Source organism: Lycium ferocissimum, chromosome 4 (assembly GCF_029784015.1).
Source record: "Lycium ferocissimum isolate CSIRO_LF1 chromosome 4, AGI_CSIRO_Lferr_CH_V1, whole genome shotgun sequence".
Lineage (NCBI taxonomy): Eukaryota > Viridiplantae > Streptophyta > Magnoliopsida > Solanales > Solanaceae > Lycium > Lycium ferocissimum.
Window position 1 is genome coordinate 18,980,496 of NC_081345.1, and position 23,694 is coordinate 19,004,189.

At 36.6% G+C, this 23,694-nt stretch overlaps 1 protein-coding gene across 4 annotated transcripts; it reads right to left on the reverse strand.

The window, feature by feature from the left end:
- Nucleotides 1-128: 128 nt before the first annotated feature.
- On the reverse strand, nt 129-3,894 carry LOC132051709 (calcineurin B-like protein 7). 4 transcript variants are annotated; one of them, XM_059442893.1, is made up of 9 exons: nt 3,741-3,894; nt 2,242-2,403; nt 1,972-2,054; nt 1,763-1,822; nt 1,492-1,600; nt 1,331-1,383; nt 1,108-1,188; nt 904-1,016; nt 129-712 (listed from the first exon to the last, which is right to left on the reverse strand). In XM_059442893.1, the coding sequence occupies exons 1-9, from the start codon at nt 3,826-3,828 to the stop codon at nt 649-651; spliced, it is 813 nt and encodes a 270-aa protein (XP_059298876.1). In that variant the 5' UTR covers nt 3,829-3,894; the 3' UTR covers nt 129-648. The 4 variants fall into 4 exon arrangements, with proteins under 4 accessions (XP_059298876.1, XP_059298875.1, XP_059298878.1 ...); XM_059442892.1 differs by lacking the exon at nt 3,741-3,894 and adding an exon at nt 3,362-3,473; XM_059442895.1 differs by lacking the exon at nt 3,741-3,894 and adding an exon at nt 3,004-3,215.
- Between the last annotated feature and the right edge of the window lie 19,800 nt (nt 3,895-23,694).

Consider the following 23,694-nt stretch of genomic DNA (forward strand, 5'->3'; position numbering starts at 1 on the left):
CTAACCCTGCATAATAGAGGATTAACAATAAAAAATAGTTGAATTTGGAACATACAAAAAGAAGGAAAACCTGGAGCCCCACAATTTAGCATCATTAGACATTGCTGGAACTTGAAAATCTCAGAGAATAAGTTGAATAGTAAATGATGTTATATCAAATTAAATTTCATTTCTCAGTACACCGGATCAAAGAACAAACAAATGAGTATCCAATGTTAAAATCTTAGCCTACAAGCTGGAAAACAAAAAAGGAAGGGGGTTTGGAATAACTACAATATGTACAATGCTATGTTGCATATATATATATATATATATATATATATATATATATATATATATATATATATATCAGCCTAGCTTGAACCCATGAAAAGAATTAACATCATCTTGCTAAGCGAATGAAGATGGCCGAGAAGCCATGATGTGCCCCTTAAATACTAGTATCTCCTTTTTCTTAGATCGGAGAAATTCCCTGTGGGCTTTTGGCCAAATCCAGTTGGCCCCAATCGCCAAATAATCATTGTAAAACCTGACGTTCTTCTGATTCTTGAACTCCTTTGCACTGGATTGAATTGGATCATCAAAACACCAGCGCGGAAGAGGCCTGTTTAACATGACCTTCACGGACTTGTATTTAGGCGCACAAGTCTAAATTTCTGAATCATCAACCTCAGAGCTTACCACAAAGTTGGGGAATGCCAAGGTTATATCCCTGAATAAAGCAAGGCCAACTATATTAGTAAGGAGTATCAGGTAAGAGCAATTTACGTGTCTCGAGATGAAAAAAAGGTATCCCAGTGTACTAAGCTCCCGCTATGCATAGCCAGGGAAGGGCCGACCACAAGATAATCACAGTTAAAAAGCATAATGAACTATCTGAGTTTTCATTGATGCCACACTTACATCAGATATGGAAGTGTCATATTCTTTAGAAGAGATGGATTCTTTGAAACAAATTCCTTCCACTCTTCTGGATCTATCCTCCCATCACCCTTTGTGTCTGCATCACTAAACGTCTGGCACACATGATAAAAGATAGAATTTGAGTAAACAGAAAAAATGACTACACATATGGACAATTGGGTGGTAAGATGGTTTAGTCTTCACCTTATCTACAATCATCTCAACTACGTCATCTGAAAGAACCAAGTCTGATTCATGCAGCAGCGCCAATACCATCTCTTTCAACTGCAAATTATAATCCACGTTGCATAGAGATTATTACCTTTCGCTAACATGCCTTTGCTTGTCAAATTAATACCACAGATTTTTTTCTTTTTCTACAGGACAGGGAACATATTTGAAAGCAATATATAGCTTCAATACCAACCTCTTCTCTCTCGATAAAACCAGTGTGCCTTAAATCATATAATCTGAATGCAACTGCAAAGATGTTAATGCGTTTCATTAGAAAACAGAAAGTGAGAAAATGAGAAATAAGTGAAAGGCAGAATATCAATAGTATAAAAGCTAGCAAAGTTCAATTCCTACATGCCATTTTATCAGCTACTGGTGCATTAGGGTGGAAGATACCCAGAGATCGGACAAATTCTCCAAACTCAATCACTCCATTGCGCTTAATATCGAAAAGATCAAATACCTGCATAATAAGAAACTCCGTGATGAGATATCCACAACCTCAGATGGACACAGAACAGAGAAATTGACAGAAGAAGCAGTTGATTTCCAGCAATGCACAAGATTTTTGGGAAAATTCATTTATAGGGAGCATTTGAATGAAAAGTTGGCTGAAAATACGTACCCTATCTGCAAACAGATTCTTCTTTTTTTGGTTCCTAAAGATCGCTAGCTGAAACTCTTCCTGATGATGGCAATTTTGCATGAATTAGAATAGATAGCATAACACATTTTAGGCCTATCTACTAGCTAAGTACTATATCAATTATACATTTAAGAATCCAAAACACAGAAAGATATATGTATGTCTATTTGCAAGCAGTAGAGACATACCTTATGAATGAGCCCATCATCAATTATGCAGCTGCTTATTCTTTTGAACAGCTCATATAATGCTTCGACTTCACTCACTGTAACTGCAACATTTCATAAATGATTAGCAGTTGCACTAACAAGTTATTGACAAAAGGTGTATAGATCTCTATCTTATAGAATTCCAACGGTGCTTTACTGCTTCTTCTCTAAGGCATATTGGAAACAAGCAAATTGTGCTTTCAACTTGAGTGAAACACATGACAGATTTTTAATACGATTCATACTCACAAGGTGTCTCAGCAGCAAGCACAGTGGGCTCCTCGTAACCGGGCGTGTATTGGGGTGATGTTCTTTTTGAGTGAAAGCAGCCCATCAGAAGATGGTAGTAACAATAGCAAAAGATTATTCTAGAAATAATATATTGATCCAGATAGTCATTGAACGATCCACCTGCCACAATTAAGATTAGGTCACTAACAGTAATAAAATAGATAGAGACTTATAAGCAACTATCTAAAGAGCACAGAAATTCAACAGTTAACATCAAGAAGGTAACTTCATTTTCACAACCATTCCAAAATCATTAAGTAATTCAGCTAATAAATTATATAAAATGTGTTTGCCAAATGGAGAAGGTTTTCCAGCTCTTTTCCAGCTCTATCGTAATTGTAAGTATTGACAATGCCCTATTAAATTTATGTGGCTGATTTAATATTCATCATAATGAAAGATGGGCGCACACAGTTTATTGATGACATCTTAAATACTCAACCCAACATTCTTTACTCAATGGCCAAGGCATCAATTCTTGTTTACACTTACCATAAGTGTAGCAAATAATGATCTAGGCTAATATTAAACGTCTCTGTTTAGTTATCAATCAACTCCAGGGGAGATAATACAGAGTTTTAAATGAGATAAGAGTCCACTTCTTAAACTATAGAAGCCATAGATATAACAAAATTTCCTCAGAATACTATAACGACAAAACCAAGATAACATAACAAAAGAGAAAAAAACATCACTTTGTTGCATTACAAGATTACCTACAGAGAAAGAAGATAAGAGTCTAAAACCCAAATGAACTACAAAGATCCCCTGTCTTCCCTTCGATCTTAGAGCCTAGTTTTAAAACTTTGGCTTAAAATCTTCAGAAAACACTTCCAAATAGAAAAACCAAAGTTGTTTTGAGTAGAATAGAGGTGAAATCAAATGGTAAAATTCCTCAAAAAAAAAAAATATATATATATATTCGATGAAACCAAGAAATTAAAGAATCTCCCAGTCGGTGCATGCACCTTATATACAGGAAAGATTAAAGAGGAAATGGTACAAGTTTGGAAGCGCGTGTCTATATATATATATAATAATTTAGTTTCTGCTATAATAACGCCAAGAAACAGAGAACCTGTGCTAAGCTCCAGAAACTTCTGTAACAAATAATGGAGAAAAGAAAAAGCCAAGTACAGAAGAAAACAAAAAAGAAAAGCACAATGAAATTGCATTCAAGATTGAGTTTTTGGTACCAATGATGATCTTGTTATATATGGGATAACAATGTAAAAGCCAAAAAAGAAAAAGATGAAATCTTGAGTTGTGTGAAACCCCATCATGTTACATTGGTCATCAAAACTGAATACGTAATTTATGGGAACGCAAAATTTCATCTTTTTATTTGTAACCCCACGTTTGGTTTAAATCTTAACAACCCAAAGAGAGATTTTAAAGTTTCATAACGAAGTTGCAGAAAAACACTCCTAGAAAAAAGGAGAGAGAGAAAAAGTCACCTGAAAATGGCAAGACTGCAAAAGTTTTGCTGTTCGTGTGTATGTGTGGGTGTATATATACATTCTTTGGATTTATTTGAGCTTTCATAAATATGAAGTTGCACTTTGTAAAATACAAATTTGTTTTCTTTTCTTTTTTCTTTGCTGTAATAAAAGTCGCCGTACAATCAGAGTGCTAGTTGTAATACACCATAATTTTACTTTTGTTTTTTCAAGTGTCCAGTCAAAGTTGATGAGCTTTCAGCCACAAAAAAAGTATGACGTGAGATAGAGAAAGTTTTAACCATCCTTAAAGGGGTAAAACTGGCTTCTAACGTAACAGCACAATTTGGATAAAAAAAACAAATAATCCTATAATTTTATAAAAGTATTTTATTTTTCAAATGTTGTACGTTTATAAAAAAAGTTCTTGAAGGATCAGATATAAAATTTAAAACGATTTATGCAGGACTATAAAATAATTAATCTTCTTAAAATATAGCCCCCTCCATCTACACAATGTGTTTGATTAGATAAGAAAAAAGTTAAAAATTTGTGACCAGTATTTTTAAAGGCATTTTTGGGGTGAAATTCAAGGCGGGACGTACCAAGAACGCTTCGGGAAACAAATGATAGGCGTAGGGCGTACACTCTAGAATTTGAGGTGGAAGTTGCAGGCACAAAAGCGTAAGCTTAGGGCGTAAAAGCATACCCTAGACTTAAATTTGATTTTTTTTTCGTTTTAAAAGTGTTTTGGAGTTCAGTGTTTTGTGATACACCATATTTTTTATTATTGGTGTAATGATATTTATACATTATCCTATCATGTTATGTTAGAGTGGTTTCCTAAAATATATAAATAAAGAAAGCAATTCTCATGGAAAAGAACAATTACATATCCGGTATAATTCCACAAGTGGGGTCTGAGCTCATGGAAAGTAACATTGCCATAAATAATTTTTTAGATGATTATGCCTGAAATTGATAGGATAGAGATTCCATAATACAGTGTCTCTGAGGCAATTTTATCAATTTTTGTCATTGCTCTTACATTTTTACCCTTCTCCGAAATATATAAACAAAAATCAGTCCAAATATTAGTTGAGGGTGCAAAGGATGGAGATCAATGATGAAATGGATGATGATTTCATTTCAAAGATTGTCTCTGTTATTATATTTTTTGTGTTCTGACCTTAATAATAGTTATAATAATAATTTTTTATATTATTGGTGATTAATTTGAATTTATTTACAGAAATTTAATACTCCCTCTATCCCAATTTATGCGATACGCTTACCTTTTTTGTCTGTCTCAAAAAAAATATTACATTTCTATATTTAGAAATAACTAGTCTCTATGAGCATGCCTCGCACGTTATTCTCTGTCAATCTCTCAAACACATGTAATAATTAAGAAAAAGTTGAAAAACATCTACTCTAAATATAGATTAATTTTTATGAGAAGAAATAATACCTTTTTAGAAGTGTGCCGAATTTTGTTATGTTCTTTCTGAAGAGATAGTACCACATGATGGAGAATGTGGAACATGATTTTTTTTAAAATTGTTTGGCTCCTATATCAAATTAATTTGGAGCACAATTCAAATAGAAACAGAAAAAGAGATCAAATTGTTAGGACGCTCTGTTAGATAGTTTAATAAAAATAGGATTAGTTAGTACGTCGTTCAGAAATAGGATTAGTTATTAGTAGTGATAGACGACATTGTTAGTAGTAAAATAGAGTTAGGTAGATCAATAGAAATAGGATTAGTAGTTAGCAGTGTTGGTAGTAATAGTAAAGGTATACAAGTCATTCAATATTATAATGTTATTTTGGTCAATCAATATTTATGTTTATGCTTTTATAATAATATAGATAGATGTAGATATAATTCAAAATTTTCCCTTTTACCAAATGATTTACAATCACTCAAATATCTATGACTTGTTTTAGATCATAAGTTTCAAAAGTCTTCATTTCTTTCTTAAACTTTGTGCATAGTCAAACTATATCATATAAATTGGGACGGAGGGAGTAAAAATTTTACTTTTTCTTATTTTCTCAATAATAAAATTATAAACTCATGGGAGCCCGTTCTGCGTAAAACGTCTCGCCTTGCATCTCTGCCTCTTAAAATATTGGTTGTGACCTAAAATATGATAGTATATCTTTTTTTAATAAATTCATATTATTAAGAGTAAAATACATTAAAAATTTAAATATAAAAAAAGACTTAGTCTGTTAATTTTAATTTATATAGCGGTTTTTGATTTCAGATGAAATTTAAGAAGAAAATAGTTTTTAAAATTTATAGTCTAAAGCATTTCATAAGCTTTTGTATGATTGACAATTCAAAGTACCAATTATAATATTTACTAACTATAAATTGAAATCAGGGAAACCCCTTTTTTTTTAGAGAGCACGACGCCACGTTTGGCTGCATCGTCTCTTAGTTGGCACTTGTACATCCGTATCTTTCCACCTCGTTTTCAGATAGGGATTGTAAAAAAAATACTCTCTACTCCTATATATTTGGTCCATACCCTACTATAATACTGCCATGTTTTCTTCAAAGCAAATTGACTTTTTGCTTTCCTTAAAGGATGCTACTTGCAAAAAATGTGGTCACGTCGTTAATAAAAATGGTATATGGATGTGTATAATGGATGGTATTAAATAATTAATATGTTATTATTTTAGATTTAACTAATTTTGGTCGTCTAGCTAGTGAATTGGTCGAATGACAAAAGATACATGAACATTTTTATTTTATATGTCCTTCCTTAATACTTGAATCTTGGATGAATCCTGAAATCTCTCACGGCAAGTATTGTATTTGTTCCCTTAGTAGTTGACATTTGTTCTTGCGTCTCATTAGTTTAATCTTTCTTTCTTTATTTGTTAGTAATTCAATTGCAATGTGTTTACAATTGTCAATAACCGGAAAGCTTACATAAACTGACGTGTTGACAACAAGTTGCGATAAGTGTTTATTGAAATTTGCAGCAAAAGATTCCTATATCTGTTAGTTTAATCTCTCTATTAAATTAATCTACATGACGTAAGACAGATTTCATGGGAGTAGATAACGTGACTCAATTTGTAATGTATGTATTTTTAGATATTTGAAAGTGAGTTATGCAAATATTTAATTATGTATAAGTATTATCATGTTTAATAACTGGTTAGGAGGTAAGTTATTCATATATAAAATTAAAACGTTTTTAGTTTCTAATTTAAAAATGCAGAATAATTAATACATGAATATAAAAAGTGGAAAACTAATACATGAATAATTAAATCATGCATAACTAATTCCAGCATAAAATAATATGACATAAATTCTCTCATAACTAATTTTTGTATTACTAATACCTGCATAACTCCAACCAGCTACCAAACGACCCCTTAGTATTAATTCTACATAATACATTTATATTATGGTCATTATAAATAGTTGATCCAAAATACTTGTTCTTTTAGAAAATCAAAATAAAATTATTATTTATTCACCTTTATCCGTTCTATAATAAATGTGGAGAACGATTAATATGCTAGGAAAAAAAGTAAGTAAGTAATTGAGATAAAAAATAAATAAAAGTAATCTAAATAAATTATTTTTAAAATTTATATTCAAGTAAAATGGATTGAAAGAGTAAATTTATTTTCGAATATGTACTTTCACTAATTCGATCTCACAAATTAATAATCTGAAGTCAAACCAATAATAAACTCGAGGATTTTATTTTTCGTTGATGTTTCCCAAGGAAATTGAATAGCAAAAGACAAAAAAGTGAAAAGAAAAAAGAAGAAAAGGACGAAAGGGCGAGTGGGAGAAAACTACAAGTAATAAGAAGCCAAAACTTTAAGAAAAAAAAAAAAAAAGATTATTGAAATGCGTAAATGGTGTATGCCTGGCTGCAAGCTGTGTGTATGCCAGCTGGCAGCTCCGGAAATAGCTAACAAGTTTCACAATCGACACGTTATCCTTCCATTTAAAATAATTTGACTTTACTTGGCAAGGCATTTGGATATAAGTTTGGCCGAAATTTGACCCAAAAAAAAAAAACAAAAAATTAAATGTTGAAGTTGAATGATATTTGAAAGTGGAAATCGTATTTGGAGGTGTATTTGATTTGAAAAAATATTAAAGTTTATTAGCATAGAAAAAATATAATCTGTCGAACCAGTTTTTTCAGAAGTGAAAAACTCATCTTCCAAAACTAGTAGTAAAAAATTAGCCTAGTGTATAATCATTTTTGAATTTATTTTCTTTAAAAAAAAAAAAAGACTATGTCCAAATGGCTGCTTAATTCCCAAAAAGAATATTTTCTAACATTGTTTGATTATATATTAATATTAATTTTTGGATTGTTTTTCAAGTTTGAAATTATTAGTGGAATTCTTTTTTGCCCCATTTACAATCACTCTTTTCTATACCCAGTGTGGAATTGTGAATAAATATTAAATTGTCAGTAAACTTTGTTAGATTAAATTACAATTCATTTATTAATTTGATCTTTTTTAATCTGCATAAATTTAGCCTAACTCGCTAATTTTCTACCTCTAATCATAGCCGAAGAAGCTCTTTATAAGGATTGGAATAGAGCAGGGACACGGCATGGGTTATGAATTATGATGATAAAACTTATTTTATGAAGGAAAACATCACTAATTGCCCCCAAAATACAAAACATTTACCCGCCTATGTTCCTTTTCAAACTATTTTTGCTTCTATCCGAGGGGCGGAGCCACGTTAGCTCCAGGGGTTCATCCAAAACCCCTCGACGAAAAATTACAGTGTATTTTTAAAGTTAAAATTATTTTATTATGTATATATAATAGATGTTGAACCCCCTGACTTCTTCGTGTATTTATCTTTTAGAATTTTTGAACCCCCTATCCCCACCGGCTGCAAGTATTTCCCTGGCATACCCCTCGGCCAAATCCCTCCTCTTCGTGATACCATCTCATTATATTTATATATCATGATGGTATCATGGAGGACTAAGAGAAGCACTGAAACAGTCCTCCATAATACCATCTCAGAATATTTATATATCATAATAGTATCATGGTCCTGAGGGGTATCTCATTAAAGGACTGAAGTAGTCTTTCATGATACCATGCCGGTATATGTATATAAAACAATGGCATCATAGAGGAGTGTTTCATTGAAGGACTGAAGCAGTTCTTTATGACACCATCACGGTATACGAACATGATCATCCATAATACTGTCTCAGTATATTTATATACCATGATGGTATCATGAAGAACCAAGAGAAGGACTGAAGCATCTTCTATGATACTATCTCAGTATATTTATATCAGTATATTTATATGTCATTTTGGTATCGTAACTCGGGGGCATCTCAGGTAAATACTTTTAATTTTTTCTGGGAGTACAAAAATAATGGGGGTATGGGCGGACAATTTTTTTTGTTTGAGGGGGCATCCGTGATCTTTCCCCTTATATGAATAGAGTCTTTTGGGGCAGATCAGGGCAGGTAACGGGTCGGGGCTTTTAGCAGCAAACTATGGAACAAAGTTGACAATATTAGCCTTGTGCAAGAATTGATTTTGCCGTATCCGTACTAATATCAATTCAAGCCATTTCATGAATAAAATGTGACTAATTAAGTTGCGGCTCTTGAAATTTGAACTAAACAACGTGATTTATTTATAGCTTTGCTTAATCGTATTTAATTTCTCTTGTTCTTACTAAAACTATTTTTTCTTCATTTTTCCATGGTAATTTACTGTTCCCATTTAATGTTTGTGCTGATTTAAGTTTTAAAATTGGAATTTACATATCCACAAATACTGTATCAAGAGATCAAATTGTAATGTTTAAAATTTTTACCAGTTATTAATTGAACATTTGGAAAAATCACAGTAAAGGAAAAAAAATAGTCTGACTCTTCAACTAATGATAATAATTTAATGTAAATGTCATATCAACATAATTAAAAACAACTAGAAAAACCGAATAGAAGAATGTTTAATACGTAGTTCTTGTTCTTAGTTCCAGCATTTTCTCTTTAAATAAAAAAACTATAAAGTTTTTAATGACTTAGATCCTTCCATGGTAATTTGAAAAGAGGATACAATACTTTACAAAACAAAGTGGTATTACTAGATTGTAGTTTTCACGAAGATAAAGCAATGTATGAAGGGAGAATGACATATATATACATAAGAATAGGGTATATTTACAAAATATGACGATATTTTTCAGTTTACAAAATATAATGATAGATTTCTTACAAAACATATACGAAGAATTTCACTCAAGGCTTAAAGTTTTCGCTCAAGATTTTGTGTATGAAATGTGTATATCTCGCTCAAGGCTTAAAAATTTCACTCAAAATTTTATGTATGAAATATGTATATCTCGCTCAAGGTTTAGAATTCTCACATTTTTCGTGTATGAAAACGGTATAAAAACAGTGTGAAATAAGTATATAATTGTATAAAAATTTATATAGAGTTCATGTTAGGTTTTTGAAAATTTAATACAACTATAACAACATTTTATACAATTTTCCTACAATATTCATACAAATTTGATACAATTTTGAATCTCGCTTTGAAATTCGGTTGAAATTTAATACAACTACAATAATATTGTTTACAACTTTCGTACAATATTAATACTAATTTAATACAAATTTTCTTATTGTTAAATGCACGGAGAGAAAGTTGACCTTCTGATTTTAGTTCTCATAATCTCCTTTTATGGACTTTGCACACATTGCCAGGTTGAAGGTCCGCATAAACAAGCCAGTTTACAAGGAATCCTTATAGTACTGAAAGTGCTTATGTTAAAGTCCAATATTTGTTGTGAGGCGTTTTAGTCTATTTAGAAATTTGTACATCAGCAGAAAAGGAAAGAACTTTCGGTGTTAAAGAATCTCAATTTTTTGAGTAATTGAATGAAACGGGTGAAGAAGATAATAGATGTTGAGGATTCAATCAATGAATCGGAAAAAGAGCATCTATCAGTACTAATTAAAACATTCTTCTTTGGAAAAATCTATTGCTGCCACTTCCGACATTTGAATACCAGCTAAAACCTATATTTTCTTCATCTTGCGATTATCTTTGTCGAGGTTCTAACATCGCTGGACATAGGCACCTGTTGTAATTCTTACATCTGAAGCAGAGGTTAGAGTAGAAGGGGGAGAAGGGGAGGGGAAGGGAAGGGTGGGAAAGGGGCAAATGAAGGGTGGCTGCTGGGTAAAGGTCAAGGGAAGGGTGGGCTTTAAATTTTCAGATCTGGTATGATTTGTAATTAAGTTATTATGTTTTGTAAATAAGGAAAAGTATTCTTATGTTTTGTAATATAGTGTCTTAGATGGTATTATTAGGTCATTTTCCCATGTATGAATTGTATTGATGAAGAGCTTTCAATGACGGGTCCGAAACCTAAATGACCCAAAAAAAGTGCAAGTGAATCAAAATACCCCAAGAAAAAAAAAGTGATACCAAAGTATCCTTAACGCAGTAAATTGTTGCGTTAATGGTCTTAATTGTATCAGTTCAGTTAAGTCCAATAACACAGTAATTTACTCTGTGCGTGTGTGTGTGTGTGTTTTTTTAACTACTCTCTTTCTTTTAAATTTTCTCACTTATTTCGTACTTTGATCATAGATTAGTCCCTCCGGAACTTCAATATTTTATATAGAACCCGATTTTTTTTTTTGTGCGATTAATAATGGAGGCTCAATATATCAAGGATACACAAAACTTCGGGTCGTCGTTTTAGTGGTTGAAAAGTGCTCGAAGTAAGTTTTTGTTTGAAAACTGGTTATCATTAGCTTTAAGTTTTTTATTTTTAGGAATTAGATTTAAACGTGTTATTTTTTAGTTAATGCGTAACTTTATTTCGAATATGTTGCGATTTTTTTAATAATTAGTTTAGAATGTCACACGAGTTAGTTATAAACTATAACATAGGATAAAATAAGATTTATCATTAAGAAATAGATACGCAAAAAATATACTTAATATTTACTTAAACCATGCATCATGCACCATGCACCTAACCAAGGCCCGCCTAGATTTGATCCCTGTGGTTGGGATAAAAAAGAAGTCAAAAGGAGAAGGCTAAACCACCAAGCCAAGTTTGTGAAAATGATAATGTAGACACTTTTTATTATTTATAATGTTCACTAATGCTATCTAACTTGTTTTATAAAATGAATATCGAACCTTGAAATCGACATTCAAAACATCATTACCACGAGATTACCATCTTGAAATACATTTTTTATCATTACATTTTTACTTAAGGTGAATGAAAATTCTGCACCAATTTGGGGAAAAACAAAAAATAAATGGGATAAAGGACGTTTTTCTAAAAACTGGTCTGGCCAAACCGCCTTGCGGGAGTTTGCGTGACTAGATCTCGAAAATATAGCCAAAACCAAAAAAAAAATTGCCTAAATCGGACATCCGAGCGCAAAGTTATGACCGTTTAAAGTTTAATCAATTTACAACTACTTTTTCTCCTTATACTCGCTATTTTATAATTTTATCTTATCAAATTGGATTTGTATAACTGCTTAAGTTCATGCCACATTGTTTAAATCAAACATTCATAAATCTCGCTGCTCAAAGACAAATGTACCGTCAAACATCACTAATAATCGAGCACTTTTCAACTATTAAAACGACGATCCGAAGTTTTGCGTATCCTTGATATATTGAGCCTACATTATTATTGCAAAAAAATAAATTGGGTTCTATATAAAATATTAAAGTTACAAGTCTCAAAGCATGATTAATCTATGGCCAAAGTACGGAATTTTTTTGAAAATTTAAACGAAAGAGAGTAATTAAAAAAAAAAAAAAAGAATACTGCAATAATTTACTTCGTTATTGGACTTAACTGAGTCATTACAGTTAAGTCTACTAACATAGTAATTTACTGCATTAAGCGTACTTTGATATTACTTTTTTTTTCCTTGAGTTTTTGGTTCATTTCCACTTTTTTTGGGTTACTTAGGTTCCGGACTCTGCTTCCATGCATTGATCTTTCTCTTATTAATTTGTTACACCGGTCTTCAATTTTTTCCCCTCAAATTGGTGGTTTTTAATTTTTGCCTTCGCTAAAAATTTCTTAGTTTCGAGTTCGAATCCCTTTTAGTTAAAATTTAAAAAATGAAATCGCTAGGTAGAGTTTGGATTCGCAAGACAGAGTGCAAAAACGCTAATGCAAAACTCTACCTCAGGTAGAATTTCAAACTCTCCTTAAGGTAGAGTTTTGCCTTCAGGCATAAGTCGAAACTCTGCTTTAAGACAGAGTTTTTTTTTTTTTTTTTTTTGCTTAGTTGGAAATTTACAAACCTCTGCCTTAAGGCCTAACTTTTACCCGAATTGGCCTAACTTTGCTACAAACTTCTGCTTTCGATTTTTTTTAATATTTTACTGAGCAGGGGTTCGAACCCAGAACTCATGAGTTTTAGGCGAAGGGCAAAAATTAAAGATTTCAAATTTGAGGGCAAAAATTAGAGACCCGTGCCTTGAAGGGCATTCTGCACAAAAAAATGAACTGGCCATGATAGGGCGGCTCAAAGCTTGCCCCACCCCATAAAATGGCGGACATAGAGTGTTATGGGTCTTATTGCCTTTCACCATGTTTAGTCTTATTGCCTTTCATCAAGTTTACCCCTAAAAATATGACAATTGAATTTGTACGCGGTTTAAAGGATACGTGGTTTAATCAGTCGTTAACGTAATGAAATATGAAATAACAATAAATTGTATGTAACGAACAAAGAAAGAAATAGCTTGAATCATTTATTGCTTGTAACTGAAAACTGGTCCGATGCAGAGCGTTAAAGCGTGTCCGAGCCAAATCGCTAAAGAACTTAAACTTTATGAAATTTTACAGAATAAGTGCGTGAGATTAGAATCAGATCCCCTCTAATGAGAGGGTTTACCCCTTTTATAGTACAAGAATTAGAATCCTAATGCTCTTTAAAATATGATAATTTGATACTAATCACTACTATTAACAGCGCCTTAACAGCAGGTCGCGTAATGGGTGGTATGAAATCCAACCTGTAATGGATTTCTCGCGTTTGTCCTAACTGGCGTCTCTCCGGCTTACTGGATTCACGATCTCTCGGACTTCGTTTCACCCGAATCACCGAACTCAAACCAACGCCACATCTTGAAGTCAATGTTCCTATTTTACTCCGACCTCTCGTTGGAAGGTCACAACATTTTACATCGATTTTATCATATACAGATAGTCCCCACCCTTTCCGGATCAGAGTTTATCGGAGTGATGGGAAGTGAAATGATAACCTTGGTATCTTCTCTTGTAAGCTTCTTCTAAAAAATAAGTGGGAGATCAGACGTCCTCTCACATCACGTCTTTCTTAATTCGGACACGTGTATCTACCTGATTGGACCGTCCCTTCGGTTCTCGAATTGGAACGTTTCGCCATTATTACTCTCCCTCTATAAAAGTGTGATTCTTTCCCTTTTCACCTTTTACCACTCGCTTAATCACTCCTCGAACTTCTTTTGAATCTTCAACTTTATCCTCGCTTTCCTTCAAATCTTCATCTGTCAACCTTCAAAACTTCATATCAATCTTCATCTGCCAACCTTCAAAACTTTATATCAATCTTCAAATCTTCATCTTATTCTTCAAAATCTTCATTCTATTCTTCAAATCTTCATCCAGATCACCAAATCTTCACAAGAAATGGCAACGAACTCCAGATCTTCTTCCAAAAATGCTTCACTGGCTGCTTCTCCACCTCCGGCGACCGACGTCGTTGCTAACCTCAAGGTTAGCGCTCAGGTCTATCCCTTCGAACCTCAAGCTCAAGATATTCTGCCCTTGCACTGTCACTTTGACACCGAATTGCCTGTCGAGACAACTTCAAAAAAGTCTGACAGAGGCTATAATGTCAGACGCTATCCTTCTTCGATCAAGGAAACGGACCTCCTAAGAGTCCAAACTGATTATGGTTGGATAACCCAGCTTTTCGAGATCGTTATTATGGGTCTGGATGATGACATTACCACCTTCAGAGACGGATACTCAAGCGTATACACCTATCCCTTCACATTCAAAGTTGACCCCCTGATCGATCAAGTCATCCTCGAAATGTGCAAAACATATAACTTATGCCTTATAGAAATTGGTCTGTCCGTCTGGTGGGTTGTAACTTGTCTCCGCTTTTTGGCGAATAATGTCAACACGGACTTTACTTTACACCATTTGATCCGGCTATACAGTATGCGGGTCTTTCGCGGTAGGTTTGTAAAGCTCTTGAAATGAGGGAAACACCTTATCCTTTTCAGCGTTGATGAGAACAAAAGTCGAGTCTGTGTCGAACGTTTCGTCAGGGTCAAAATCGCGGAGATAATCCCAGCAGAATCCGTGCCATTCCCCGAGCGGTGGAACATAAAATGTAAGCTTCGTAGAGCTTTTATTTTTTCCACATGCTTTCAATTATTCATCTAACTCTTTCTTATACTTCAACCGTGGCATGGATCCCGAATGAAATAGAAAACTTCCTCGATTGGGTAGAGGACATTATATGCCAATACCCGCACCAACTATGCACATGGAAAGAGCTGCCCGAAGAGAAGTGGGTGGCAAAGAATCATGGTAAGTAGATCCTTTTCCTATTTTGCTTCGTGTTTTTTCCTTTACTCATCCTTTTTTCTAATTTCGACGTTACCTTTCTCAGGCCTGCCGAAGGGTTCATCGATCCCAAGGCCCGAACCAACAGATGCCCCTCTCAAGTTCAGGGTTAAGAGACTTCCCGGATAATGATATTCTTATAGCGAAAGTCGATGCGGTCGCCTTTGCCACTACTACCGTCGCCGAGGCGAATCCCGCTCCGATTGATGTTTCGAAGGAGAATGTCATGGCTGGTTTGACCGAATCCATTGCTGATGACGCGACTGAAAATCTTTCCGACCCCATCGTCCAACCTTTCCAACACCCTGCTCCATTAAATGTCATTATACCTGAAACGGATACTGTCATCGTTGAGGATTGTACGTCTTCAGAAGGAGAGCCTATCGCCAAGAGGCCAAGCAAACCGTGTCAACTCTTTCTTCACCTCCTGCCTATACTTTCGGGCAAGAAGATTTTGATAATATATTCCTCGATGAACGGGTTGCTACCACATCCACTGAGATGGCGGGTGCCTCCGAGTTTGGCCATCTCGCTATTCCACAAAAGCCGATGAAGTCTACTTGGTCCCCCAAGGAATCCGAATTTGGTTCGCGATCAAAGCTCGTGGGCACCTTCCCGGCTATGAGCGTTGATCCGAATAGGATGAGGTCGGTCACTATCACCATCCTCAAGGATACCAGTTTTTTGTCTCGGCCTGTCAGGGTAGCCAGCTATCTTCGACCCCTCGTGTTGGAATCCGATAGGGAGAAGATAGGGCGAGTCTCCTAGAAATTCTTCAATGAGAGCGTGCACGTTGCCAATCGGGTAAACATTCCATTCTTTCAAAAGTTTTATTTGCTTCGAGTAATTCTCACGATCTACTGATTTTTAACTTCATTTTCCTTTGCAGTCTATCGTACTTGAGAGCGAAGGTTTCTTCGTATTATGCGGGAGATGGACGATATGCAAGGACAATTGGATGCCCAAGGCTGAGAAATCGAGAAGCTTAAACTTCTTATGCAGCAAAAATAAGATCAGCTGCAGCAAATTGGTGATCCTTCGGTCCTCAGAGCTGAGCTTAATGAGGCTAAAAAAGAAACCCTCCGAGTCAAGAATGACCTCGAGTATATGATCGAGAAAAATGAGGTCCTTGAGGCAGACATCAAGAAGCTCGTCTAGGATGCCTCTGCCTCTGGCAAGCAGTTCGACGAGCAACAGGCAACTATCGCCCAACTGAGGCAATAAATAGACTCTCTGAAGGTCAAGGTTGTCAACATCGGGGACAGTTTTTCCCGAATGGAAGCTAACAGGACCTCTGAGAAAGAGATCTTAAGGGTGGCCCAGGAAAAGGCAGAAAACTGGGCCAAAGCCAACGAAGAGCTCAGGGATGAGCTTGAAACTTCTACCCATGCCCTCGACACCCTGAGTCAAAGAAATGCCGAACTGACGGCCCAACTGCAAAGAAGCTTTGGCTGAACGGAACCAAGCTCGTGCTGACATTGATGCGGCCAGGGTTCGGTCTTCGCTAAAGGCCAAGCACATGAGATGGAATTTTCAGAGGCTTACTTTGGAAGAAGCTTGGGGTGGAATTGAGGATATTTCCGCCAAGATCGAGAAAGCGAGAGTAATCAAGGATAAAACACAGAAAGCTCTCCTCGGAGATAGCTCAGAGGATAATCTCGAAGGCTCTGATGACTCGGATTCCTCTTCGGAGGATTAGATAGGCTTTTAGAAAGCCTTTGTATTTTCTTTTCTTTTGATTTATTTGTAAGTTTGTCAAGGTCAATCTCCGGCTTTTGTTTATATGAAATGGAAGCTTCGGTTCGACTTTATTCCGTCGGTGTTTGCTTTTTGAGCATTTTTCTGCTTTCAATACTTAACCAAATAAGATTTAAGTTAAATGAATGACTTTTGAATCGGATAACATTACTAACATTATCTCAACCAAGTAAATCTCGACCTTGAGTAAATCGATCTTAATGAAATTTCGAACCGACTTAACTATATAAGAACTTGAAAGTTTTAGGTTCTCTTTTATACCGTGCCTTTTTCTATTAGTGATTTTCTTGAAGACATATGTAAGGGCCTTACTTTTATGCTTGTGAATTCGGACGTCTCCAAATCACTTCGGGCATATGGGTTGAAGTTTTAATTACTTCTAACCTTTTTAGACTATTTAAAGTCTTTACAAATTAGGCTCAGTTCACTATGACTTTAATGCCTTCGTTTTGTTCCGTCTATTTTGTGACGATAGTCCTCAGTGGGGGGTAGCCTGTGAGCTTCAAATATTAATTACTTAGGAATGTTTAGTGAATATTCATGCAAGAGTATAATTGACACGAAATTTAACCAAAGTATTCTTCTCATTTCAAATATTTGTCTCATAAAAACAACTGAGGCGAGACTCCTTTGATCTTTACTGCCTTTGTCGTAGCAAATAAACTATTCGGGCCACAACTCATTCGATTGTTTGGCCCTTATAACAGATCCTAGTGCAGAAAGTCTAAAAAATATCTACTTCTTTGAGCTACCTCAAACTTGTCGAGGGTATGGCAGTACCCTAGTGTTTGTGTTCGAAGCATGAGAAGTCAAACACTATTAAAGTCCAATGCAGGGCAATCCCCAACACTCAACTGGTCTTCAATAGAAAAGTAACACGTTGTACATTGTTGCCTTATTAAAAACCTTGCCGAAAAACCCACTTCGGGACAAAACCGAGCTAAGGGAAAAAGAGTGCAACACGTGTTTTCAGACCTAATTATAACCTCTTGAATTTTGTTCCGGTTTGTACCTACAAGGGTCAACTGACTAAAGCAACTTTAAAAAATTCACAAAGGGTTAGCGATCCATACCTTAGCAATAATATCTTTTCAAGTGTGCCACGTTCCAATTGTTTTGCAACTGTTGGCCATCTTAAGATTCCAGTTGATACGAGCCTTTACCAGTTATTCCAGTTACTCTGTACGGTCCTTCCCAATTTGGACCCAACTTCCCATCGTTGGGATTTTTGGTGTGAAGGGTAACTTTCCGTAGAACTAAGTCCCCAACTTGGAAGTGCCGAAGATTCGTTCTTCGATTGTAATATCTTTCCATCCGTTGTTTCTGGGATGCTAAACGGACCAACGCAATCTCGCGAAGTTCATCCGTTAAATCAAGCTTTACAGCCATAGCCTCATCATTCGACTCATCTGTTGCGTACTGGAATCTTAAGCTCGACTCCCCGACTTCCACAAGAATTAAGGCCTCCGCACCATAAACTAGAGAAAACGGTGTTTCACCAGTGCTCGACTTTGAGGTCGTTCTATACGCCCAAAGCACTTCCAACAAAACTTCCTCCCACTTGCGCTTTGATTCTTTCAACCGCTTTCTTATATTTTGAATGATGGTCTTATATGTTGACTCCGCTTGCCCTTTCGCACTTGGGTGATACAGAGTTGATAAAATCTTCTTAATTTTCAAGCCCTCGAGGAAATTATTAACCTTATTGCCAATGAACTGATGACCATTATCGCACATTATCTCGGTGAGAATACTGAACCGACTGATGATGTGATTTCTAAATGAAGTCAATGATCACCTTTTCTCTGACTTTCTCAAAGGCCTACGCTTCAACCCATTTAGAAAAATAGTCAGTCATAAATAAAATGAACCGTACCTTAACAGGAGCCCAAGGCAACGGGCCGACTATATCCTTTCCCTATTTATGAATTGTCATGGAGATAGGATCGGATGCATAAATTTCCCCGGTTAGTGTATCATCAGTGTATGCCTCTTACACTCGTCGCACTTGCGGACGAAATTGTTTGTATCTTCTTCTTTCTGGTTCCAGTAATAGCCGGTCCTAATCAACTTCCAGACCAACGACTCTGTTCCCAAATGATTGTTACAAGTCCCCTCATGGACTTCACACATCACGTGATCTGTTTTTTTAGTCCCCGGGCATCTAGACAAAGGGAAGTAGAAAGATAGACTGTATAATTGGCCATCGATCAAGCAAAATCTCACCGCTTTGGTCCGAAGAGCTCTAGACTCCTTAGGGTCCATTGGCAACTTCCCATCTTGAAGATAGTCTATATACTTATTGCGCCAGTCCCAAGTCAAACTTGTTATGTTTACCTCGGCATGGCCATTTTCTACCGCGAAGTTCATCAGCTGAACGACTGTACCGGAGTTAAATTCCTCCGCTCTTACTGACGAACCCAAATTGGCCAACGCATCTGCCTTATTATTCTGTTCTCTTAGTACATGCTGCATGGTCCATTCCTTGAATCGATGTAAAATCACTTGGATTTTTTCCAAGTACCTCTACATCCTTTCATCTTTTACTTCGAAAACCCTGTTAACTTGGTTCACGACTAGAAGTGAGTCACATATTGCTTCGATGAGTTCAGCTCCTAAATTTTTGGCCAGCTCTAAACCTGAAATCATAGCCTCATACTCGGCTTCATTGCTAGTCAATTTTAAAGTCCTTATTGATTGCCAAATAATATCGCCTGCGGGAGCCTTAAGTACGATTCCCTGTCCGGAACCTTTCATGTTCGATGCTCCGTCTGTGTGCAAGGTCCATACCTTCGAAGTTTTTCTCGAGGCTAACAGAAGTTGTTTTTTCACCTTGGGAACCATTGCGGTTGTAAACTCTGCTACGAAGTCTGCTAAAATTTGAGACTTTATAGCCATTCTGGATTTATAATCAATGTCATAACCACTAATTTCTACTACCCATTTTGCTAACCTACCAGATAATTTCGGCTTATGCATGACATTTTTTAACGGGTATGTCGTTGTCGTTACTACGCATATAGGATGACATTGGAAATAAGGTTTCAGCTTTCTAGATGCACTTAACAAAGCTAGAGCCAATTTTTCCAAATGAGGATATCGCGTTTCCGCAACCCCCCAAAGTTCTGCTTACGTAATAAATTGGGAATTGCGTACCTTCTTCTTCTCGAACCAAAATGCCACTTACCGCAACCTCGGATACTTCCAGGTACAAAAATAATTGTCCGTCCGCCTTTGGTATATGGAGCAAAAGTGGGCTCGACAGGTATTGCTTCAACTCTTCGAAAGATTGTTGACACTGTGGTGTCCACATGAAGTTATTCTTCTTTTTCAGCAATGAAAAGAACCGATTAGTTTTATCCAAAGACCGAGAGATAAACCTGCTCAAAGCTGCAATCCCCCCGGTTAACCTTTGCACTGCTTTCCCGCTATCGCCTACTTCGATGGCCTTAATTTTGTTCGGGTTGATCTCTATTCCTCGATTTGACACCATGAAGCCCAAGAACTTGCCCGAGCCTACTCCGAAGGCACACTTTTTCAGATTCAACTTCATGTTGTATTTGCAAAGTATGTCGAAGGTTTCTTGCAAATGCTTTAGATGGTCCTCTATTTCCAGGGACTTAACTAGCATATCATCAATATAAACGTCCATTGTTTTCCCTATTTGTTCTTCGAACATCCGGTTAGCTAGGCATTGATAAGTTGCTCCAGCAATTTTTAGTCTGCGTGGCATTACATTGTAGCAATATGCCCCATATCAGGTTATAAAAGAAGTTTTCTCTTGGTCCTCCGGATCCATCCGAATCTGGTTGTACCCGAAGTAAGCGTCAAGAAAACTTAGCATTTTATGCCCCGCCATCGCATCAATCATTCGATCAATGTGGGGCAAAGGAAATGAATCCTTGGGGCACGCTTTATTTAAATTCTTATAATCTACGCACATTCTGGATTTATTGCCTTTCTTAGGCACAACTACTACGTTAGCTAATCAGTCTGGGTATTTGACTTCCCGGATGGAACCTATTTTTAAAAGCTTCATTACCTCCTCTTTGACGAACTTATGCTTAACGGCCATTGGTCTTCTTTTCTACTTCACCGGGGGAAAGTTTTGATCAAGACTCAGCTTGTGAGCCATCACCTCCGATGGTATACCTGTCATGTTGAAATGGGACTATGCAAAACAATCAGCGTTAGTTTGAAGAAATTCAATTAACTTATGCCTGAGCTCTGGGGTTAACCCCGTGCCCAAGTATACCTTTCTATCCGGCAGATGCACGAACAAAATAATTTATTCTAATTCTTCCACAGTTGATTTGGTTTCGTCTGAATCATCCGACAAAGACAAACGACCCAGTAACACCTAAATCTTCTTCCTCAAAGTTTATCTTTTCTTCGGACTGACTGGGCCCGAGTCCTGTAATTGCTATTTAACATCTTTGCCTTTGATCGAATCCTCTACAGCCTTTAATGTTAGTGCCTTCGATCGGAGTCAACCTTTCAATCGTAAACATCTCCCCTCGTACCGATCGTTGTTCCCTATGAACCGTTTTTTATACCCTCACGGGAGTTGAAATTTCAACATTTGGTGCAATGTCGAGGGTACTGCCTCATGTTGTGCACCCACGGTCTGCCAAACAATGCATTGTACCTCGTCTAGCCTTCAATGACGTAAAACTTTATATGTTGAATAGTCCCAGCGGTATTCACCGGCAAAGCAATTTCTCCCTTCGTAGTTTCAAATGCCATATTGAATCTGTTGAGAACCCGAGCTGCCGGCACAATTTAGTCTAACAGTACCAACTGCTCTACCACTTTCCAACGGATAATATTGGCTGAACTACCTAGATCAATCAAAATACGGTTAACCTGAGATTTATTAATGACGACAGAAATTATCAAAGCATCATTATAGGGTTGAATGATGCCCTTCGCGTCTTCATCACTGAAGGAAATGGATCCCTCCGGCACATAATTCCTTGTTCTTTTTTTCCCTAGTGATCGAGACTTTTGTCCTCTTTATCATTAGACCCCGGGGAATTTCTGCCCCCTGATAATCATATTGATCACGTGTTGAGGCTCCACTGGCTCAACTTGCTTATTTGTTTCCCTGTTTTATAATTTTCTTTTGCTCGGTCACTTAAAATTCACTTAAGTGCCTGTTTTTCAATAGTCGGGCTACTTCATCCCTAAGTTGTCGACAATCCTCAATCTGATGACCATGAGTACCATGATAATCGCATACCACATTCGGATCCCTATGAGCAGGATCGAACCAAAGCGGCCTCGGCCACCTCGTGTCCTTAATATGGCCAATAGCTGAAACGAGGCCTGCAGCATCGACCTTGAAGTTGTATTTGGACAACTTCGGGCTCTCACCACTATCAGACGATCCACCGGTGTCATTCCTAAATTGCAAACCTTGGTTACCCGAACTGTGATCATTTTGCCTATCATTCCTGACCAAGTGATGATTGCGGCCACTTCTTCCCCTATCCATTCTAAAATTGGACCTTTCCGATTGACCGTATGGCTGGTACCTATCCTTCGATGACTTCGACTCTGTTTCGACCACCCTTTTTGGTTTATCTGCACTTTTGCCTCGGCTTGCCGAACCTGGTGGAAGTTTAAGTTGATCATCCTCCACTCGAATTTTAGACTTATATCTGTTGTGGACATCTGCCCATGTTACTGCCTCGTACTCTAACAAGTTCTCCTTCAGATTGAATGACGCGGCGGAGCTCCGAGAGTTGAGCCCCTTAGTGAAAGCTTGGCTGCCCATTCATCCGGAACCGGGGGCAAAAGCATTCATTCTTTTACGGAATCTTGATAGGAACTCTCGGAGTAACTCGTTGTCCTTTTGGGCGATTCTGAATATATCAGCCTTCCATGCTTAGACCTTTTGAGCTCCCGCATGAGCCTTTATAAAAGTATCAGGAAGCATTTCAAACGAGTTAACAGAATGTTTAGGAAGCATAGAATACCATGCCATTGCCCCCTTGGACAATGTCTTGCCGAATTTCTTTAGTAGCACCGACTCAATTTCATCCTCTTTGAGATCATTGCCTTTTATGGCACAAGTATAGGAAATCACGTACTCTTGTGGATCCGTCGTACTTAGGAATGTCCAGCATCTTAAACCTTTTCAGAATCAACTTCGGGGCCACGCTCGGAGGGAAAGGCCTTTGAATGTACCGTTTGGAATCCGGCCCTCTTAAGATCGGAGGAGCCCTGGGGATGTGGTCTACTCGAGAATTATAGGTTTTCCACCTTTTTGTCATTGGCGTCGATCCATTTGGTCAATACTTCGAGAATTTTCAGGACCTCGGACGATCCATTGGAGCCCGATCTGTTGCCATTGTCAGCGATTCGATCTTCCTCGCGGACCGTATCACTGATTTGATTCGATTCCGTCGCACTTGCACCGCTGCTCTTCTTTTGAAGTTGAGCTATAGCCGTCTGCTGTTCTTGCAACATATTAAATATTAAGCGTAAGTTAATTTCTTCTCCTGCATCATCCGGTGTCTTTCGTATAGATGCCC